The 23,830-nt window shown below is 39.9% G+C and overlaps 1 protein-coding gene across 6 annotated transcripts in view; it reads left to right on the top strand.

Annotated features, from left to right (window-relative positions):
• Window positions 1–23,830, top strand: part of CADM1 (cell adhesion molecule 1) — a 319,835-nt gene that overhangs the window by 251,232 nt on the left and 44,773 nt on the right. For all 6 annotated transcript variants that reach the window (XM_057749939.1, XM_057749936.1, XM_057749937.1 and 3 more), the window contains exons 2-5: window positions 5,550–5,696; window positions 7,268–7,420; window positions 13,856–13,993; window positions 16,724–16,882. In XM_057749939.1, the coding sequence (XP_057605922.1) occupies window positions 5,550–5,696; window positions 7,268–7,420; window positions 13,856–13,993; window positions 16,724–16,882 (597 nt within the window). The remainder of the gene's footprint in view (window positions 1–5,549; window positions 5,697–7,267; window positions 7,421–13,855; window positions 13,994–16,723; window positions 16,883–23,830) is intronic.

Raw genomic sequence — 23,830 nt, forward strand, 5'->3', positions numbered from 1 at the left:
CCTTAGATACCTCTTGGAGGGAAAGAATTAATCATCTCAAACCTTTAATTAGTATAAAATTTCGAGAACTCTGGTGGCTTTTTTAAATTAATGACTGCACTGATCATTGGCAGGATGATTATTTTTTTGTTTGATTGGTTGGTTTTTTTGGGCAGCCTGTGTTGTTGGTTTGACTTTTGCCTATTTAGATAATGCTGATTAAATGTTATGTTCAGTCTTCCATACAGCAGAGGATAAAAAAAGTTTCCCTAATATGATTTTGCAACTGAAGGAGTAGGTCAGGGGACTTTATTTGCTCTTTCTCCGGGCAAACTGTCTTCCCAGTGAAGAGTCATTGGTGCTCCTCTGAGTCAGTAAGAGTTTACATAGTTGCTATAGTATAAACGGAATTCTGTTCTAACTGTGACTTGCCCTTTTGTTATAGACTTGACTGGAGAGACTCCCCCGGTGTAAATGAAGTGCTTTATTTATTAACAGCCAGGCAGCGGGGGCCAGAGCTCTCGGTGCTGGCAAATGCCGGCCATGCACTGGTAATAAAGGCATTCTCCAGGGGCAGAGTGTGCTGAGTGCTGAAAGAAGGAAGCTGTAGTAAACAAGGTGTTTTACATGCAGGACAGTTTCTCTCTCATCTTGAAGTGTGTAATTGTGTTCTGGGTAAATTATGGAAAAAAAAAAAAAAATCAGAAGTTGCTCATAGGGAAATCACCCGCTTTAAAAACAAGTAAATTTTCCAAGGCAGAGCCGGTAGAACCTTGGCAACAAATCCAGAGGTTGGCTGGTTAAAAAGTACCAACCGTAGGGGCTGGAGAAGCTGACAGAACTGGGTTCAAACACCAGCTCGGCCACTTAGCTGCATAACATTAGGCAGCTTATTTCAGTTTCTCTGTGTCTCAGGTTCTTAATCATTAAAGTGGGGATATGGAAAACTCCAGGAGTTTGAGAAGGAAAAGCGTGCAAAGCCACTGATACAGTGCCTAGCGTCAGATCAATATATGTTCCCTTCCCCAAGACCCTGTGCCTGAGAATGCCATCTCTCATTTCAGCTTCTTGTTTGAAGATTTGCCCTGTCACCCCCTTCAGGCAGTTTTCTTTTTGGTCGAATAGATTCCAGCTCAAGCTAGTGTTCTGTGGAATGCCATTTACTTAGCGTTTATGACAAAACAAAGTTTCAGGAAAGAATCCGTGAGTTAAATCAATTGACAATTGAATTAATGGAGGATTTACGAGACTACTGCATCCACACCCCCACTGCAGCCCTAACCAACTCAGCCGAAGTGGTCTCTACTGATCATCAAAATATTAAATTTTATCTTGTTTTTTGTTTAGATAACGTGCTTTTTCTTCCTCGTAATGAATGTCCTGGCAACTTCTAGAGTACTATGGGAGACTTCCGTGCGAGTGAATGGGCCTCTCTAATGCCAGAGTTTTATTTTTAGAATTTCTGGGGCAGATAGGGAAGTTATAGGGAATACAGTTGCTGGTAGAAATTAAAATCCAGTTTGATTCTGTCTCTTAAATCTCAGCCACAAATACCAATTAGTAGTCAAAAATGTCTATATGTGTCAGACATTGTTCCACCCTTAAAGTAAATTACCTTGCTGCTAACAGCCTTATTTAATGGGTACAGTATATTGTACCTACTTGATTTCTTTTGCCCAGGACATGTGCTGTTTCTGCTTTGACAGTATATCTGCTAATTGAGTTTTAGAAAATCAGAAAGGTTTTTAAAATGGATTATTTAAGAAAGGCACCAAAGTTGCCTGTTTGTATCCTTCTGCTATGCATCAGATTGTGTTTTGTAACAGCCTAATTGTCGTGATGTCTGTTTCAAGGGGAAATTTATCAAGTCACAGTGCACCCTTCTGTTTGGAAGAAATATTTGAGGATGTGAGCAGAAATTATTTTTACATAACGGCTTCAGGCAGTTAAGAGTGCTGACATACATATCATATTTTCATCACTGTCATTCACTTCCTTTGCCTCAGATAAATAGGTCATTATTAGTCCATTGCAGCCATCTTATGACGCTCCAAGTATGGAGCTCTGTTTAATATAACTACTGTCCAGCTAACCTGTATAATTTATTGGTAATTTTTATAGAGTGGCATCCTTGGGCCACCACCAGCAGTCGGGGCACTTTGATATCTTTCAGCACTTATAATTTTTTAGCATTAGTATTGTACCCATGTTAACATAGCTGGGATTTGTCATTTTCTAAGACACTGGATTTTAGATTGGCCTTAGCAATTTCAAAAAATAATACAGTAATGATGGTGATGCCACCACGCATTTGCAGAGCGCGTTATGTGCCAAAGCACAGCAAGGACAGACATTTGCAGATGGCGAAAATTTTACCTGAATGAATATTCAGTAATGACACATGAAAGGGATCTGGTCTTATATTACATAGGCATAAGTAATAAATAAGAATGCTGAGACTTTTTAAGAAACGTACAAACAAAAAGAGCTCTCTGGTTCTGTTTTATTACCTTCCTGGTTTGAAATACAAAATCACAATCAACTCCTCTGTTCCCATCTCCTTTGCAAATGTCTTATAGCCTTAATATGAATATAGACAGAATATACGAGGGTTCTAGTAAAGACTAAAATTAGAGTGGATAGTTATTTCCACAGAACCTATTCTATTAGAGCTTAATTGAATTGCACTTGGCTTTAAGTCCCAGTATCTGCAAGATGGTAGTCAGGATCTATAAGGCCAAAGGGATTAAGGTCCGGTAGCCTTTCCATGTGTTCCTTTTATAAGTTGAAGATCCTTATTTGTGTTGCTAATAAACTCCCTTTAGGTAGAAGAAATCTCCACACTCTAGTAGACCAGTTTGTTATTCTAATCTCTTCAAGGCAAGTCCCATGACTTGAGACAGGGTAGCATCTGAATCATGCAGTTTAATGTTTCCCTAATTTTCTTACTAGATTGGGTTACCGTGAGGAAATAGGGTATTGTCCTTTCTGTGCAGACCTTTGCCAGGGCCCACAAAACCACCTTGCAAAGCTTGCTCGATTGGCAGGAATTCCCTCTCCCTTGTTCTATTCTCAGATCTGGGAATAAACTGCTCCCTCCAGCTGGGATCTGAATTCTGTGTTTGTCACAGTAATCCACTGCGGAAAAAATAAGCATCCCTTCGTTCCCTCTGATCACTCTCCCTCTTTGTTGTTATTTTCTAACACCCTTCAGCCCACTAAGCTTTCACTGCTGGATCAAGCTAGGGAAAATTTACCTTTTCACTTGCTACAAGCCCTGTGGGCCTTGTTCTCACACCTGGGTTAACTCCCTGGATCAGAGGTCTCAAGGTTGGGCTGCATTTTGGTTTGCTCCTCAAGCATCAAGAATGTTTGTTTATCTGTGGCTCTAATAATTTTTTCCTTATCCCTCTAGTTCCCTCTTTTCTAATCCTCTCCCAGAGGCTGGTCTGTTTCTAGGTGGATTTGGCTTAAGGCCATCTCAGACACCCCTTCTCACACTTCCCCACTGTGTCCTGCCAAAAATGGATCCTTCAGCAGAAATAGGATAGCAGGTGGAAATCCTCCATTTACTCTAATTGCATCTCTATTTACGCAGTCTCATTTTTTTTTTTTAGAATAGTATTTATCTTTGACCTTTGTTTCCTAATGTGACAGTTTTTTTAGAGAGTGAATAAGCCAGCCTGAGTTGATGTATAATTACACAGAGAGCTCCTTGAGAGCAGGGACCAGTGAGCTTTCATTCTTGAATCCACACTGCTCTCAATGTGTATAGCTGCTTAGTTTGGATTTGACATCTAGAGAAGCGATGGTGCTGATGATGCTAACAGCTACCAGTTATTTGGTTTTATGAGAAGCTAGACACAGTGCTGAGCCCTTCACATTTATTTTCTTTCTTAATCCTCCTGCTGCTCTGGGAGAAAGCTTCTAATTACCATTCCCATTCTACAGATGAGACACTGTCTCAGAGACTTTAGTTTACCTGAGATCTTACAGCTAAAAAGCAATCTTTCTTGTCCCTTTCCTGATTGACCATTGTACCTATTGCCTGTGTTATATGTTTTGTTCTATAAGTGGGGACTAGGGATCAGTTTTCATCCACATTGCAGCTTGTTACAGGCTAGGGCAATGCCATACACTTCTAAATCCCCTGCTATGCCAGGTGCAGAATTGGACATTCAACAAGTGTGAGGGTGAGTCTAAAATTATCCGCACTCTGGCTGTAGAATTTACAGAAGTTTTAATATAACCGGAGTGCAGGTAATTTTTGACTCACTCTCGTATTTCATCTTTTAAAGTCTCCTCTCCTCCTAGCTGTGCTGTGGATCAATTAGGAGATTTATGAGGGGCCCTGGCTGCCGTCACTTAGCTTAGAAGCAACAAACTAGAGCAGATCTGGAGAGAATCCGGATATCAGTGAATCTGAAAGCCTAGACGTTTTGAAGTGTCCTGTAGGAGATTTTCTAAATGGCTGGAAAGAGGTAGTCTGTAGAAAGGGTGTGGTTCAGGACTGCCTGGGGCTTTGGGTGAGTCATGAGGATGTAGTTTCTGAAAACAGAGTAACAAATTGAGCTGTAAGGCTTTCCAGGATTTTCTTGAGATTCTAAAGAGCCCATAGTCAGGTCCTCACCCCTACACAACATATCACGGAACTGCCTATTCTTTGGGGATCTTGATATCCACTAACCAGGTGAGATTGTCCCACCCACTTCTATGAAGTGGCCCCTTGAATTTTCTGTGAGGTGACCCAATAGCTCAAGGGCATGTGAGCTGACCTTGAGTACAGTCATTCCTTGGTATCCGCAGGGAATTGGTTCTAGGACCCCCAGGGACACCAGAATCTCAGGATGCTCAAGTCCCTTCTGTAAAATGTATACTTTAAGTCATCTCTAGATTACTTATAATACCCAATACAATGTAAATGTTATGTATATAGTGGTAAATACAATGTAGGTACTATGTAAATAGTTGCTGGCTTGTGGGAATTCAAGTTTTGCTTTGGGGAACTTTCCGGAATTTTTTTTTTTTTTTTTGAGTATTTTCTATCTGGTTGGTTGACTCTGAGGATGCTGAACCCACAGATGAGGAAGGCTGATGTATATGTTTCCCCCACTTGGTTTGTGAGAGCTGCCTTGCTCACGACTGCCAATACCCTGACCTTTCCGTGCCTCTCTAGCATACTGCTCGGCTAGTAAAAACACTCGAGGCTGGAACGTGGATGTCACAACTTCTGAGAGCGTGTTGATTCCAGGCTTCGTTGTATTTTGCCCCTGAATCTATCTCAGTTTTAATAGACTCGTTTTGTGGACTGTGGAGAAAGGCATGCGAACCTTACCAAATGTTGCTACCTGTGTCTATTTTCTTTTTTGGCCACGTGGCTTGTGGGATCTCAGTTCCCTGACCAGGGCTTGAACCCACGCCCTTGGCAGTGAAAGCATAGCGCCCTAACCACTGGACCACCAGGGAATTCCCATCGTGTGTATTTTCTAATTTGCTGCTTCTTTCTCATTTTAATTGATCCTATGAACCAAATTTTAATGGATGGAAATGTTTTCTCCTTTTTCTTAAAGGTGATGGGCAGAATTTGTTTACGAAGGATGTGACAGTGATCGAGGGAGAAGTTGCAACCATCAGCTGCCAAGTCAATAAGAGTGACGACTCTGTTATTCAACTACTGAATCCCAACAGACAGACCATTTATTTCAGGGACTTCCGGCGTAAGTTTCCAGCTCTATAGCATTAGATGACAACTTTTTTCCCTACATGTTGTCTTGATGAAGAGAGTGCCAAGGCCTCTTTTTTTTTTTTTTTTTTTTTTAATTTAATGTTAGGTGCTAAAAGTTTAATCAGTTCTTCAAAGGGAAGAAGAGACATGCAATCATAATCTTCCTACTTCATAGAAACCTTGAATGGTCCTTTTTAAAAGTAAGGCAGTCTTCCTTTGCGATAGGAATTGATTGTAGTAATTCAAGGTGAATTGCAATTGAGTCCCAAATACTTAGCTGACACAAACAACTCAAATAGGGTAAAGCAAGGAAAATATAGCATTCCCAAAGGTAATCCGTTTGGTTTGAAGATTGAAGTTTCCAAGACAATCTGTGCCTATAAAGACAAAACCAAATCTCCTGTCATCATAGCCTGTGGTAGATGGAGGTGCCCACGTGCTGAAATCCTTCCAAATGTAAGATCACAAAAGCCAATAATCGAAACTTAATCATACATCATAGAAATGGTTCAGATGCGTGTCAGGGCTTGGCAAGAGCAAGAATAGGGTCTTTCGAAAAATTGCTATTTGAGAGCATTGGTGCCTAACCAAAGCAGGTGTCAGGCATGTCACCTCCTACCTGCTCATCCCCACGCTCCCCAGCGACTCAGAACATTCATGACCTGTGGAAAGAGTTGATAAACCTAAGGGACATTAAGAGATCTAAGGATGGTAAAAGGAGAGAAGCCAGCTTCTCGTTCTTAGAATGAATTTTTGTTGTTAGTATATACTGATCTAGCCTTTGCCAAATTAGTATAAGGATTTTAGAAGCAAATATTAGAAATCGATAGAAAGCCCACATACATTACTTTTGTGATGACTGTAACTTCCTACTTTATGCCTGATCAGTTTCATATCGTGAAGCTGAATGCAGTTAGAAAATGGGGTCAGATCGAAGGCCCTCACAGGCCCCAGGTCATGGACTTTTGGCACCTCTACCTCAAATCACATCAGATGCAAAGATGCATCAGAGTTAAATTGGATTGTTTTGCTATAAAGTTTTTTTTTAATGATTTCCATTTTGCTTTTGAAATTACTCATAATGATTTTTTTAAATTTTCTCTCATAATATTAGGATCTCTATTTCTTTTAAGGCCTCAGATTTTTAGAGACAATTTAAAAATCTATAGGTTCTACTCCCTGAAATTTCAGTGCCCACAGGGGCTCATGGCCTGCCCTTTCCTCCTGTTTTCATTCTGCCTACCTCTGATAGAAGATCCAAAACAATTTATGAATAAGTGCTCAAAACTGACAGCAAGGGATGCGTGTGTGTACACAGACACACACACCCATGTGTGTGAGGTTCCTTTTGGGGGAGGGATATTTGTCTACATGCAGTTATTGCAAGAGCCCTGAATAGGAATTCAAGAAGGACAATGAAGTACCCACCAGGTGCAGAAAGACTTAATCCGTGTGTCTACTCTGTAGCTGACTTTCTGGTCACCTGGCTTTTTCCTCCCCTTAGAAAGGCAAATAGTCTGTTGTCTTTCTCACAGTCACTAACTCTTGTGTTTTGTTTCCCAGCTTTGAAGGACAGCAGGTTCCAGCTGCTGAATTTTTCGAGCAGTGAACTCAAAGTGTCGTTGACAAATGTCTCAATTTCTGATGAAGGAAGATACTTTTGCCAGCTCTACACTGACCCCCCACAGGAAAGTTACACCACAATCACAGTCCTGGGTAAGGAACAGCATTGGGGCTTGTCCAGGGAAACGAGTGGCAGGGCACTTACCGCCAGATAGCTTCCAGCAGCTAGGAAAAGGTTAATGGTAGATTTTACTGTTTTAGGAAGACTCACCGCCCATCTTGCTGAATTTTAAAAATAGCCTATTTTACCAAAGACTCTTAAGGAATGGCAATCAGCAGGCTTTATAGATTCCACCTGCTCTTGGGTTTCAACCCTCAAGCTTCAGAAGCAAAGATCAAGAGAATTTAGAGCCCTCAGATGAATCACTCACCACATGCAATGTCATTGCTTCTAACTACCAGGATTTTTTTTCCATCTGTGCTGGAGAGGGGGAGACAGGCTACCCCATCTGCACCTGTGGCAGAGCTCGGTTATGAAATCCATTTAATGATTTTCCTTCTGAGTTACATCTCACTTAATATTGCTGATCTCCTTTTCTTCAGCTTCACTTATTGCCTTGTTTATTGCTCATACTTGAGATTATGCTGTAAAAATCACACCCCGTGAACACATACTTTGCCACAAATAGCAACCATTGGACGTAAAAGAATGAAGAGCTTCTAGGGAGAGAAGGCTGATCTTAAGCAAGCGCTGCAGACAGGCTGCTGGGTACACCTCTACCTCTAGTGGGTTAAGTGTCTTCGTGTGCGATCGCTAGATTGTGACTTTCAGCAGAATCCCCATAGCCAGGTTTGCGTGTATGTTTTGATAGAGTCAGTAGATATCGCCGTGGTGAAGGTGGTCTGAGTTAGTCACCTGTTAGACAAACATATACCCCAGTGCCTAACAGCAGCCGATTTGGATGTTTGAAACTGAGTTCTCAAGGACATACTCTGTAGCATGAGGCAAGATCTCTGATTTACACCTTCAGGAGGATGATGAATCAAAGTCTATTCGAGGTGACAGACTGCAGCTTTTCAGTGTAATGATATGAAGATTAAAGAGGAAAGATAGATATGAAGGACGTTTTTCCTTGGTGTGTGTGAACATATATGTATTTATGGATGTACGGATTGAGCTGCTGCCTCATTACTTTATTTAAGCAGAGCTGTAATGGGGACCAGTTTTTAATTCATTAAACTAAAACATATCCCTAATGCTTACATGTATGTTATCGATAAGGGCAACACTGAATTTAGACAGTAGTGTTTCATGTCTGGCCATATTGTTCATGCTGTGGTCTGTGTTTGATGATGTGTACGTGTTTATCTCTAATTGCGCCTTTGATCCTTATTAGACCTTCAGAAATAGTAAGTGTGGAAGGTTTGGCTAGGATGACTGTTTTGGTATTTGGCAGATGTACCGAAAGCTTTCTGTAGAAGTCTTTGAAAACATGGTTTGTTTGTTGGAATAAGTCATTCGTTGCATAAACTCCAAATTGGCCATCTTCCCACTGACCCACCATTGTTTATGGCGGGTCCACGGAGGTGGCGGCAATTAGATGGAATATACTTAACGGCATTTTGCATTTTCAGAATGTTTCACTACGTATACCTTTAAATATGAATGTCTTTATTTCAAAGAAAGAGATGATAAGAATAGAGGTGAGCCATCTTGCCCAGGTTACAGAACACATGGTGAGAATCAAAAATCTTTGACTTCGAAACAGACCTTACTCTTCTGTCTCATAACCTCTGGTTCTTTTAGTCTAGGTTGTTTTCAATAAAATCCTGAATGCTGCTGTTTCAAGATTTTCTCCCTGAAGCTGTACATCTTTTGTTTGCAGGAATGTGCCTGGTCTTTGGCAAGCAGATACTGCCTGTCAGTTTTCAGTATTTGGTGCATTTGTTCTCAGACCCACTAGATTGGGCCAGTTGGACTGGATACACCTAGCACTAGACTTTTGTAAGGCATTATGCCTTTAATCCTTTTGCAGGTTTGATTATTCTAGAAGTAATAGGTCCCTTGCTTGTACTGTATAGAAGCATTAGCTTAAATATACTTGAAAGTAATACTAGTAGATGCTCTTTTTGCAGATATTATGCATTCATTTAATATTCCTTCCATTGAATTTATTCTAGGATTCCTTGACGGAGTCAAATTGCTGTCACCAGTGCTTGAGTCTTTCATATTCCAAAATCTGACAATTTCCACTGATACTCATATATTCAAAACTTCTTCCTAAGGTTTAGAGTTTTCAGATATTCTAATGAATGAAGAATGATCTATTAGCATCATCTTCATTTCTATCTGTGGTTCTCTGAAAAGCACCCCATATGTACTTACACAGCTGTCAAACTTCTTGATCAGTTGAAGATGCTCATTTTAGTGCTTGTATCTTTATTAGTTGTTTGAAGCGTTCAGCAAAATTTCAGCATAATTATAAGACATAGAGATGGGTATTTGTTAGTTACTGTTATGTTTATTATCCATGTAAAAACTGAAAACTCTCCTATGATATTTTGCATGCATTTGAGTGCCTTTTAGAATGTTCATTCACTCCTTCCACTTGTGACGAGTTTGTTTCTTTCTCCAGATCATAGTATAGGACTCTCTTTATACTACTGTTCATGAGAGGAGCTGAACGAGAGAGCGATACACTGTTTTAAGATTAATATGGTTACTGATAATAGTAGCTGATATTATTACAGTCCTGTCCTTCTAAGATTAGTGTTCACTCTTAAGATTCCAGGAACAGGAGAACCTAATTATTCTAAAGGGTCTTAGAGTGAGATTCCACATACTGATCAGCTTTAAGTCTCCTCTTTTGTTGTAATTAATGTGACTCATCTTGATATTGCTGTTTTTTTTAATGCCGTAGGCGTAATGTTTATAATTAGCACTCTTATAGATGTGAGGTTAGCTAAGTAGAACCTCGACGTTTCTTTACTATTTTCTAGTATTTCCCTCTGTGTGACTTTTATTCAGCTTTCCATCTCTATGCACCACCTTAGATACATCTTTGGTTATTTTCATTAATGGCTGCAGGCAGTTTTTACTGTGTCTGTTTAGTGGACCATGTGTAAGTATATTCTCTGGTTAGTAGCAGTTTTAATTCGTTTTTTTCTTGTAAATGGATTTTTATACTTTACTAACCTCGTTCATATTTGAGTAGACATTATGAAATTAAACGAAAAAACAGGAGAGAATGAATAGACAGAAATAAACTTTAAGATTTTCTTGTCCAACCCCGCCTTTGTTTTCAGAAAGATAGACTTAAATCACCTCATTTATATTTTCTAAAGCTTTCTTGCTTTAAAAAAAAAAATCTGAAAGAAGTCAAATTCCTAACTGATATCTGCAAACCATTAAGACTCACATTACTGGATGTTATTTTATATTTGTAAACCAAACAGTCCCTACTATACTTGACTGTTCTTCTAAACTTCGTAACGATCAGGAATACTGATCACAATCTTGAGAAAACTGTTTATGGACTTGGAAAAAGTCATTCAACCATTTTTCAGGATGCTCTTCTCGAGAATAAAGTCCTTTATTTTTCTACACTGGTCATGTTTTCCAACATTTTTGAAGTTTTCCACATGTTTACCTTAGCGGTCAAGTTAAAGGTGATGTCAGCTCTCCAGGAGGAACTAACATTGGTACAGGAATCACTAAGAAGGGTTAGGGAACTGTCGGCTATATCCGCTGCAGTGGAGGAGGTATTCACACGGGTGATACTGAACAATAGGTCATCCAGATAAGGGCCTATTTGTTGCCAGTCACACACTGAGCCCCCAAACAGCATCTGAGAGACATTAGTAAATTTTCCTCTGGCCTAATTTTTACACCCCCCTTGCCATCTCCTTCCTTTGAACTAGCAGACATTATCGATAATGTGAAAAGAACATGCCATCATCCTTAGGACCATCTCCTACTGATGGAGAGAATTAAGTACTTCCTCTACTAAGAAATACCCCTGAAGGTGAATTGCTAGTGGAGGTTAGAAGGAGCCTCTGAGGAGAGGGAGCTGTCCGGTGTCTTCAGGCTCAACACCAGAAAGGAGAGGATGATGGAAAGATACCCAGGAACACACAGAAAACAAATATCTGACAAAGACTATGTTTGAACCTTAATGCTGTCAAGACCTGACAATTGATATTTGCTAGAACCTTCTATAACAACTCCTGGATCTGTTCCCACCAGGAAGGTTCCCAGGTTACCACCGAATGCCCATCAAAGTGTTTCTCCCAAAGTTTTATGCATGTGCACTGGAATCTGCTCTGTCCCATCCTGTAGTATTTTCCAGGGAAAAGAGCTTTGTGTATTATAGCACCTGTAGCTATTTGCCCTCTTTGTCTCATCTGGAGAGAATCCCCTTCTGTGAGTATCCCATACTCAGCTTGAGTTTCCTGAAATTGAGTAGTATCCCTCAGTTACATTACTCAATTACATTTCTCACTGAAAACCATTGCATATGTCAGTATCATAAATTATTTTCATCTCTCCATTTTTATTTCTGCTGCCCTTGGAAGGAATTAATACTGTTTGACTTTCATCCCTACGTTTGTTGGGAGGACATTCATAGCCCTTTTACTCCTTAGTTATTCCTTTTTATCTAAGCCTCTATTCTGTTCCTCATAACTCACCAAGACCTTATTTTCTTTAGGCTTGGTCAGTCGTTTCCTCTGACATTTGCTCTAACAAAAGCATTTTTTTCAATATTCCTATTATACGGCACTCAGAATTTAGTAGTATTTGTTGGACCTAAACATCTAGTCTCTCTGTACTCCGTATCAACTATCTAGGTACGTGTAATGAAAATCTATAACCTACCTGATTGTCATCTAGGAAGGATAAACTGCATTGAGGAAATAGCTAGCCGGAGTCATCCCATTTACTTTTGTACCTGCCTTTTTGTCTCTTACAATGCTGGCAGGTGTGCAACCGCAAATTGGATGTTAGACTGTCTCTCTTTATGCTTATTTTTTCTTAAAATGTAAACTAGGGTAGTTCTTTGCCATGTTTAACTACTCATTGGGGCCATATCACTTTAGCAACACATCCAGTTGAGCAACTGTGTTAGTTTCCTGTCATACAGGGAACAAAGAAGAGGCCTGCTTTTGCTCTAATAGTTACACTTCCCCCACCAACTATCTTGCTGAGAAACATATACAACAAATCATTTTCCTTTTCTTTTTCCATCATTCTCTATAGGAATTTTCAACTGCTTCAATTCCGTGTAAAAGTCTTCCTGTGGGTAGAATTTTCACATTGGACTGGAACAGTTGGAAATCCCAAATACATGGTTTAATCCCATAATTTATTGAAGCAGTATCAGAGATTTATTATTCAACTTGATCATCAGGATGGCATGTTTATACATATTTAATTTCTTGTTTCTCTTCTGAGTTGAGAAACTTATTAATCATAAGTCTTAGAACCGTCTTTGCTTATTCATGGTGGTCAGGGCACACATTCCTAGGTTCATTTTGCTGAATTCAGTATTCTTACTGATTTTTATTTTAAGAAGCTGAGTCTTGAGATAAGGTTGCACCTTATATGAAGTTTGTTGTCACCTCAGTTTCAGAAGAGATAACATGCTTTCTTTATCAACTACCATCGTTATACTTGATATGATATTCAGCATTTTAGTCCCCAAATATTTTATTCTAATCATTTTATTACATATATGTTTAGTAGGCTTAGAGAAGAATGGTTTTAATTCTGAGGTAGAAATCTAACCTACAAACACTCAATAGTCTTTTTCACGTTTGGTTTCCAAAATCTGGAGCTTTGGATTTCAGAATATGGAAAACCATTAGGAAATAACTGGTATTTCCTATATCACTACCTCTTTATAGCTAAAGGATTTTATAACTGCACCATCCATCAGAGGTCATGATCATATTCTAGATCTCCATGAATAATTTTAATTGAATGGAACTAGCTCTGAGGTACCGTTTTTCTGTGTATTTTTATGGCGAGTGATTCTTTTACAGGACTCCATGTTTTTGATCTTTGCTGATTGACTTTGGAACCTTTCATATGAAGATTGAAATCCAAGGGTTGAGTTTAAGGAGAAATATTCCCTTCAGAGACTTCCAGAGAAGGAGGATATGTCAATAGTGTGAACTCCTTTTATATCTACTTTCTGGTCAATTTTCTTTTTCTTTTTTCTTTTTTTTCACAATATATGTTAGATTTTTAAATTTTTTGGTCAGTTTTCTAATGACTGATTGATAACACATCTAGCATCTATATTATTATAACTTGGTCACTGATAACTTAGGAATGGAAGACTGGTCATTTGATCAGATAATTTTAGGAGACAAATTCTGAACTAAAGTGATTTTACGTAACTCTATTTGACAATGACTTTGTCTTTCTTCTGTTTCCTCCGGTGGCAGTTTGTTTTAAATTCCCATCAGGAATGTCTATTATTTAATCTCCTTGTTTTGAGAGCAATAGCCCTAGTTTCCAATGAATAGAAGAATGTGCCCAGAAATAGATTCTGTGTTTAAACAGAACACGTGTTGAATTTGTAGTCCCACCACGGAATCTGATGATTGACATCCAGAAAGACACCGCGGTGGAGGGCGAGGTGATCGAGGTCAATTGCACTGCCATGGCCAGCAAACCAGCCACGACCATCAGGTGGTTCAAAGGGAACAAGGAACTCAAAGGTAAGATGCGAACGGCCCGGTACTGAGGTGGCCAGTCCGCACTTGATCCCAGCAGGAGTACCGCTTTGTGGACATTGAAGACAAATGCAAAACATGCCCCTGAACAAAAATACTCATTTACATTGGGTTGGCCAAAAAAACTTCGTTCTGTCTTACATAAAAATAAAAGACGTTTTCCATTTTCACCAAGAACTTTACTGAACAATGTATTCATTAACCGAATGCACTTTTTGGCCAACCTATGATACAGTTTGTAATGGATTATCAAGTGTGTCTGAGGCCAAAGCCTAATAGCATTTTATTGCTCTAATTCATATCCTCATTCTGTGGTTTGAGGGTTCATGGTGATATGTGTTGCTAGATGTTTACTCAGAGGCTCAGAGAGAACCAGACCTGTAAACTAGAACTCTCTAGACCAGTTAGAATCACTGGGGTGTCCCCCGAGCTCAGGCTGGCCCTGTCTTACCCTTAATTCTCCTTGCTTTTACCCCGTGACCCAGGGTGGGTTAGGACTCCAAATTCTTGTGTTATAGTTTGAAAAAGATGTATAGCGATCTTGGCCATGGTGAATACCAAGTCATTCTAACATCTATTGGACTATCCGTTGTTTTGACAACGTAGTTTCCTGCGAGGGTGGTTGTGCTAAGCAGACTAAGAATTTTTTTTTTAATTTCATTTTATTTTATGTTTTATTTTTCCCAGATCTTTATTGGTGTATAATAGATTTACACTATTGTGCTAGTTCTGCTGTACAACAAAGTGAATCAGCTGTATTTATACATATATCTCCATATCCCCTCCCTCTTGAGCCTCCCTTCCACCCCCCATATCCTACCACTCTAGGTCGTCACCCATCATCGAGTTGATCTCCCTGTGTTATGCAGTTGCTTCCCACTAGCTATCTGTTTTATATTCGGTAGTGTATATATGTCAGTGCTACTCTCACACTTTGTCCCAGCTTCTCCTTCCCCACCCCCCAACCTCAAGTCCGTTATCTATGTCTGCATCTTTATTCTTGCCCTGACACTGGGTTTATCAGTACCATTTTTTTAGATTCCGTATATATGGGTTAGCATACGGTATTTGTTTTTCTCTTTTTGGCCTACTTCACTCTGTATGACAGACTCTGGGTCCATCCACCTCACTACAAATAATTTGATTTCATTCCTTTTTATGGCTGAGTAATATTCCATTGTATATATGTGCCACATCTTCTTTATCCTTTCATCTGTTGATGGGCATTTAGGTTGATAGTGAACTTGCAGGCACCACCCTTCTTGTGAAATCTCTAATTCAGTCGCCCGTGTCAGCAGCCCAGGCAGCTCCTTTAATCCTGCTCCTATTGTCCGTACCTCAGTACTGGGCCATCCAGATTTGATGCCTGGGTCCTCAGACACCTGCCTGCTTAGCCACTGCATCAGCTGAAGGGTACAGCCTCGCCCCTATTTGACCCTTTTTGGTCAGTTATCTTAAGTTTCTCATGCATGTCTGCATTCCGGTTCCTTTCTTCGCAAAAGGTTGCCTTGCAAGTAGTACCCAGGACAGAGGACTCGGGGGCTGAACTCCTCTGGTTATTTGACAGAAATGCTTGCTATGTGCCTCAGTTTCCTCTAAAATGGGATATTAATATTTACATACCTTGTGTGATTCTTATGAAGATGAAATGAGTGAATATTTGTACAGCACGGAGCTAGTGTCTGGGCCAAGGTAAGTGCTCTGTATGTGCTTGTTAAATAAATAAAGAGTGCCAGGAAGAAAAGAAGAAATCCTTTTAGAAAGAGGATATAAAAATCTATATCTAGAAACAGAAAAATCTATATATAGTGGCTTAAGTTTCAAAAAGCTTGCTCTGTTTTAATCTCCTATTTCCTAGGTATGGTTTTGGAAGGAAGGAGTTTCTCATTTCCCCTCTGCTTTTCTGGCTAAGTGAATTGAGCCATTAAATGTGTACCGATAAGTACAAAACATTAAAAGAAAGTTAATGGTGCACCGTGTCCCAGGGAGTGCTGAGTTCAGGAAAGGGGCCTCCTTGGCCCATTCATCCCTCCCGGAAGCCTCCTCCCTCCTTTTCTGGGTGTTCTTGGATGTGGCTCCCTCCTGGCCTGCAGCCTATATCTTACTTTGCTCTACCCACTGCCTCTGCATTTTTTGTGTTCTTCCAAAAGTCTCCGAGTTTAAACATTTCAATTACAATTTCCATTATGTCAATCCATTTAGTTACTTTCCTTCTTAATTGTTGCTGATGGGGGTGGGCCAAGGGGGTTGTTTATACCTTTACTCCTGATTGAATTACTTAAGGGATTTGGACGATGTCCTGGAATTTTTAAACCGCATGACCGCCTGGTAGATGTGTTAAGTTCTGATGGTTGTAGGGAAAAAAGCACTTCTCTTTTCCTCCTCCCGAATGCCTTGAGCAGTCGGATGTCAAAATGGGTCAACTTTCAGCTGCCTTTTTGTGGGAGATTTTAAGATAGAAGAAACATATATTTAAATAAAAATAGTAAATAGTATGTGGAGTTGATTTTATCTTAAATACTATCCTGTAAGGCTGAATAGTAGGAGGTTATCATTTTGTCAGTTATCTACCCCCAGATTACCCTTATGCGGAGTGACTTCCGTTATGTTTGTTAAAATAGTAATGTTGGGGCAAAGGGAAGGAGGGGAGGATATTTAAGAAAAAAGTGAAATTCACTCAGTTCCGGTTTCTTGGTATGTTTCCTGTCCCCTCAGGCAAATCGGAGGTAGAGGAGTGGTCAGACATGTACACTGTGACCAGTCAGCTGATGCTGAAGGTGCACAAGGAGGATGACGGGGTCCCAGTGATCTGTCAGGTGGAGCACCCTGCCGTCACCGGAAACTTGCAGACCCAGCGGTATCTAGAAGTACAGTGTGAGTACCTGTCTTAGTCCTTTCTGGCTGCTGTGACAAACTACCACAGGCTGGTGGCTTCTAAACAGAGATGTATTGCTTACGGTTCTGGAGGCTGGGAAGTCCAAGGTCAAGGTACCAGCATGGTCACGTTCCAGTGAGATCCCTCTTCCTGGTTCGTGTCTGGTGCCTTCTCACTGTGTCCTCACATGGTGGAAGGGGCTAGAGATCTCTTTGGAGACTCTTTTATAAGAGTTTCACCCTCCTGACCTAATCACCTCCCAAAGGCCCCATCTCCCAATGCCATCACATTGGGAATCGGCGTTTCAACATACAAGTCTTGGGGGGACACAGACACTCAAGCCTTAGCATTACCCAAGGATTTTATCCCGAGGGTACAGTAGTAGTTTTTTAAAAACACTTCAGAAGCCACTTATTGAATACATATGTTTTTATATAGTTTAGATAGAATTTGTATCTTGCTGTCTTGGTAGAAAAATAATCAAAGGATTATTTTACTGAAACACTGCCATATTACAGAGTGCCAGTGAGGATTTTGAAAATACTGCATTTAACCCAAATGTAAAACTTGAAAATGATTCCAATCTGCTCTAGCGCATGACTTAATTAATGAAATTTTGTGAATATTGACTGTAATCATTTCTATGCCAGCTTCAAAACTTAGGGTAATTCCTGCCCCCCCAGCTTTATTAACCCCTTCAGAAGTGCTGAATTTTTTTTATAGAAGGGATTTTATTCCCACCAAGCATCAGCATCTTGTTTTAATTTGCAGGTTCTCTTCCATTTTCGCTTAAATTATAGAGATGCATTTAAAAGTAGAACTCTTTGGGATGCGTGCCATGGTCTTGATGGCTTCATCAATAAAAGCTGGGTCGTAGTGAGTGAGGTTTCTCTTCATTGTGCCCTGTGGACTAAAGATGCTCTCCACATCGTCACCTCTGGGCTCTCCTACTTGTGGAAAAAATATCTCTTTTCTGCACAAAATTATCCCCACACCAGGGTTGTGACTGAGTGGCCAGCTTCTCACTTTTTATCGAAAGACTTCTGTAACTTGACCTCTGCAATTGAGTGTGCCTGATGAAAATGTTACAGGAGTTTGATTGGATGGCAGTGACTGGGCGTCAGATAAAGGAAAAGCATTACTTTCTCTGAGTTATTCTATTAATTTTCTAGGGCTGCCATAACAGACCACCACAGATTTGGTGGCTTAATAAACGACAAGCATTTATTCTCTCACAGTTCTGGGGGATAGAAGTCTGAAATCAAGGTGTCGGCAGGGCCAGAGTCCCTCCAAAGGCTTTAAGGAGAGGATCCTTTCTTGCCTTTTCTGGCCCCTGGTGGCTCCAGGTGTTCCTTGGCTTGTGGCCACATCACTCCAGTCTCTGCCTCCATCTCAACCTGGCCTTCTCTTCTCTGTGTGTCTCTTGTAAGGACACTTGTCATTGGACTTAGGGCCCACCTAGGTAACCCAGGATGGTCTCAATTCAATATCCTTAATTACATCTGCAAAGAACCGTTTTCCGAATAAGGTCACAGTCACAGGTTCCAGAGGATAGGAAGTGGGCATATATTTGGGGGGGGGGGGGCATTAATCCCCCTATGATTTTTATCACCTCTTTAAATTGCCTGAGCAAAACAGGGGATGGGGAAAGTTATGAAAAGTTGCTTCTACGAGGCTATTCCATTTCACTTTGTGAGCTTGGCACAATTTAACATTACATAATGCAGGTTTTTCATGTTAATTCATTTCATCTACTTCATTATGTAGCTTCATTATGGGCATCATGCTTATAATTTTCATATCACTAAAACTATTGTGGTGTAATGTCCCTATAATGGGAAAACAGAAACGATCAGATATTATCTAAATTGGCAGATAGTAGATTTCTTGTGACTTTGTTAATATGTAATTCATTTAAGCAAACTTAATATCCATTAACTTCCCTTGTAGGGGCCCATTAGCTTTAATAATACATTAGCTCCTTTGTGAGACCTGAGTAGCTGTTCACCCAGTTTGCACCCCTAAACTCTTAGTTTCCCAGAGTATCTTCTAAACAGAATATAGCCCCACCCACCTACAAAATTACACTCACTTCCAAATGCAAAATATTTCAAGCACTACACCTCCTACCCCTTGGAAGACTTGCCAACGATCTTTATAAAGCCTTTTCTTTTGAAGATTCAAGTGAGATTTGTCCTTCTAAGAAAAGGAATAAAGCTGCATATCTGAATCCATTTGACTTCAATCTTACAAAGTACCGCTAGCCCTTAACTGCAGGAAAGTGACTGTAATGTCTTCCCAAAATTGAAGACACATGCCTGGGTCATTTTTAACTTTAACATGGCACCTTTTTATGGGAGACTCTGTTCTTTTACCCAACATAAGCCACACAAACATGTTAGCCTTGATACTCCATTTCTTAGACTGTGTATAAGGAAAAACATCTTTTTGCATAAAAAAAGTTTAAGAATTACAAAGCGTTTTGTTAATCTGAATGACATTTAGAGTCTGATTTGGCATCTTAATAAGATGCTCCATGCTCAAGTCACCTGACCGTTCACTACCCTCCCTTCCTAGAGCACTACTGAAAAATCTGCAGAGTCAGCCAGGAATTCCTTAAGTAGCATCTTCAGAAATGTTTGGAAGTCTCTACTTCATTACCTACCAGTTTCACTTTCCTTGAACACCAGCAGCTATGGACAACTAAAAGTCTCATGCCTCAGATGCTCAAGGCACTAAGTCATTGGGTGCTAGAACTTTCTCAGACCTTGGCCAGTGGTGTTGGGGGTTCAAATCCATTCCTCCCATAGGAGCCCCCCTCTGCAGACAAGCCACACCGTCTCTCTCTCTCTCTCTCTTTTTTTTTTTTTTTGAAGTATATTTGATTTACACTGTTGTGCCAATCTCTGCTGTCCAGCAAAGTGACTCAGTTATACACATGTAGACGTGCTTGATGGCCATGAGAAGAGAAGAGATGCTTGAATGCATGAGATTGAGTAGCCAGTCTGCATGGATGGTGAAATACTTTGGATACACTGTAAGGAGTAACATTGGACTATTATTTTTTAATTGGCCCAAATTCTGGACTCAGCAGTTCTTAACATTTTGGGGAACGTTGACTCCTTTAAAAATCCTTTGACAGCTGTAGAGCTGGAAACGTGAACATTCGTCATATTTTGCTTCCAGTATAAGGAGTCTATTTACCCTATACAGTTTTCCGAATTTTAGTTATTCAAGGGCCACTTTCACAGGTTTTACAAAATCTACAGGTCATCTAAATTCTCATTTAGAATTTTTAAGTCATTTTATTGCTTTAACCTAACCAAGACCTGTGTAAAAACACCTATAAAATTATGAGTTTTATTTGCTATGTATAGTCTATCTAGTAAACATTAAAATAAATATACAACTATTATTTTTTAATGTCCTTTCTTTTGCCACCCAAAAAGATTTCTTAGGCTATCAGTGATAAACATTAGTTTACCACCAGGACATCTTGAGCTGGTCTGTGAACCTCAGATTAACAGTTACTCTCCTCTGGGCAAATGAGACTACCTTGGAGGCAAATCTAACCTTATAGGATTGGTATTAAGTATACTCAGTTCAACCCTGGCCCATTTTGCTACATGAAGTTTTATGGAAACCTCGCTCTACCTCGTCTAAGATGGATGGATATTAATCAGGATAAGAACAGGGTATAAAGGACAGATAATGGATTTGAATGCTGTACAAGTTGTGTCCTTTTAGAAAATATTATTTTTTAAAAGGGAAAAGAAATAATGAAAACCTACATCGTATGCCATTAAATATCTTACTTTAAAAATGACAGGAGCGAGGAGGAGGGATAAAATGAAGGGAAGGGTTGCACGCTCCTCTTGACGCGGACGGAGAGCCGCCTTGTTGCCTGGAGGACAAGGCTTGAGCTCCAACTTGGAATCCCTTTTGTCTTGTGGATTTAAGCCCTAATTAATTGAACACGGAATTTTGCAGCGTTTGTTAGGACACTTATTTGTGGTACCAGGAGAAATTGTTGTGCCCAATTATGTGAAAAATCAGCCAGATGTGTATGCTGTCATACTTTTAATAATCCTTAAGTTTTTGGTGAGTACAGATATTAATTGTGTAGTATACATTGAAGTGATTAACATCGATGTAATTTATCATCTGGAGGTTTCTGAACATAAATAAATGAGTTGTTTTGTTCAGCAAGGTGTTGACCTCTCAGAATGAGTGAATTAAAGTCCCCCCTCCCTTTTTTTTTATTATAAATATGAAAGGCACCACAATCTGCCAAGTGTTCAGTTATTTGATTTTCTGGGGCATTAGGCGCTCTTGTTTGTGACATTTCCCTGTTGGGTGCTCGTTTGCAAGCTCATTAATAAGGTTTTCTCATAGGACCGTGGCTGGGAAGGAAGAACATACAGTAGGGCTCTTAGTTTTCTAGCTTTCATTCTGAGGCTCAGCAAGGATACGGCAGCAGCACGCAGTTAAATGTGTAAAACAGAAAATAATTATGCTCGCGAGCTGGAATTCAAAGCTGTCTTTCCTTAGATGTTGGGCAGAGAACAGTTTTGCTTTTGAATGTTCTGAGCTATATGACCCTAAACTCTTTCTGAGCAGTTTTTTTTTTTTCTTCCCGATGTCTGTGTATATAGCGTTGCTCAAATTTACAACAGGGTTGATTATAGCAGAGCGCGGTAGAATTGTAGCACGGTTAGTGGAGCTTCAGATCTGAGCGAACGTACTCTTGTCAAATAAAAGCCTGTTTAAAGGAGAACAGTTCACTGTCTGAGCGTTAAAAGAAAACTGTCTAAATAGCATCAAGGTGGCAACACATAGCGACATAAGCTGGGAATTCAAAGAAAAGCTGTGACCCTCAGTATGGAATTCAGATTGCTGTGCAAGGAGGGAAGCCTTACTCTGGACCGAGGTATATCCGAAGCTCTGGAATTACTGCTGTGTGTTTTTTGCTTTCCCCCATCGCCACCTTGCTCTTTAAAATGCTTTGCAAAAATCCTCATCTAGTGAGGGTTTTGTGTGTGTGCATATCTGAAAAAAAATTTAAGAGAGAAGTTTTGAAAGGGAGAAGGAAAACAAAGACTCTAAAAATGGCTGTTTGAGCACCTTCCCTGCTCTGATTATCACCCGGGTTCACGGGCATCATTTTCAAAATGAGTTTTATTGACTCGATGTAGCCAGGTATTTTGTAAATCCATATTCCTGCTCATCCAGGGTCCACAGAAGGCTAGATTCTTTTTTTTTTTTTTTCATCCCCTCAATTGGGGGAAAATTGGGCATTGAGGAGATGATCAAAACCTGCTCTTTATCTGTGCCCAAATAAATGTTTCTCTGGTATCGATAGTGCTCTGCAGTGAAGGAGGGGGGAAAACCTGGAAATGGGAAAATCTTTCCTGTTTGGAGTGGAAAATAAGACACAGTTTCCCACGGCAGCTCCCATATCCCATCCTCTCCCCTATCAATTCTGTTCCCAGGTTGTATTCTTCAGGGCATAATAGCTGGCGTTTTCAGATTTGGCCTGTTTCTCTCTGATCTCTGGTCTCTTTTTTTTAGCAGAATATGCTCTTCCTCCCACTCTCCCTTTCTTTTTTTTTAAAGCAATGAATTGTGTTTCAGGGAGGTTATTTCAGTATTTATTATTCCTCCTGAAAAATAATCAAGGCATGGAGACCCCTTGATTCAAACGAATGTTTTAACCTATCATTTTTTTGTGTGAACACAGAGTAGAGGCGGGTCCAAGTTCCTGATGCTGTTAACTCTGGAGAGGGTTAGTGAGGCATTCTGCAGTGCCAAAGTGGGCGGGAGGCTGAGTCACCAGTACTCAAAAAACAAAGAGTAAATATTGGGCCGGATCCATTGTGAGCAAGACTTGAATGACATGACTCTTAGGGAAGAAAGCCTTTGCCATCATCCCTGCCTTCTGAAGGCACACCGTATAAAAGAGGCCTCTCACCAAGGACGCTTAGCAAGATGTCTTCCCACATCTCACTGTCTGACCTAATGTATTTGGAAAAGATGCATCTCCGTGGCTGTGGACATTGAATAGTATGTAGTGAAACTAGTCTTCTGATCTGCACTCTTAATGGTTTTTGACTCAAGGTCGGATTTTGATTCTGTGGAAGGTTAAATGGTTGTAAAGCTAACATCTCTGAATCTAAAAAGAATGATCCAAAGGGAATCACTGGTGGGAGGGGGGAGATAAATTAGGAGGTTGGGATTAACATATACACACTGTAAAATGGGCAAACGACAAGGACCTACTGTACAGCACAGGGAACTATACTCAGTATCTTGTAATAACCTGTAATAGAAAAGAATCTGAAAAAGAATATATATATGTGTGTGTGTGTGTGTGTGTGTGTATAACTGGATCACTTTGCTGTACACTTGAAACTAACACAGCATTGTAAATTCATGATACTTCAATTAAAAAAAATTTTTTTAAATGTTGAACAACTAAAGAAAACTTCCTATACTTGAGGTGATTAACAAAAAATAAATAAAAAGAATGGTTCAGCAACATCCTTTATGATTTCCCTTAAGATACCACCTCCAAATACACCCAGAGTGCTCAATAAATGTGTAGTGAAATGGAAGTATGTAAATTGGAACATGTGGGCTGAACCTCAAATTTTGGGAGCTGGATTGATCTTCTAAAAGAAAAATAGAATTATATTTTGCAATGAGGGCTGTTAAAGTGATTAAACAAGGAGGCCACTAGACCAGTCTAATTATGTGACTCTAATACCTTGGTAGCTTATGTAAGCAAACCAAAACCTAAACCAAAGCCAATGCACTCCAGGACAATGAAGCTTAAGCCCAGCCAATCACAAACAGCTAACCAGGCTTGCCAAATAAGGCAACTACTCAAGCTCTAGCAGTCAAATAATTCACTTGCTTTATTTCTGCATCTTTTCTATAAAAACCTT

This window comes from Hippopotamus amphibius, chromosome 9 (genome assembly GCF_030028045.1).
Source record: "Hippopotamus amphibius kiboko isolate mHipAmp2 chromosome 9, mHipAmp2.hap2, whole genome shotgun sequence".
Lineage (NCBI taxonomy): Eukaryota > Metazoa > Chordata > Mammalia > Artiodactyla > Hippopotamidae > Hippopotamus > Hippopotamus amphibius.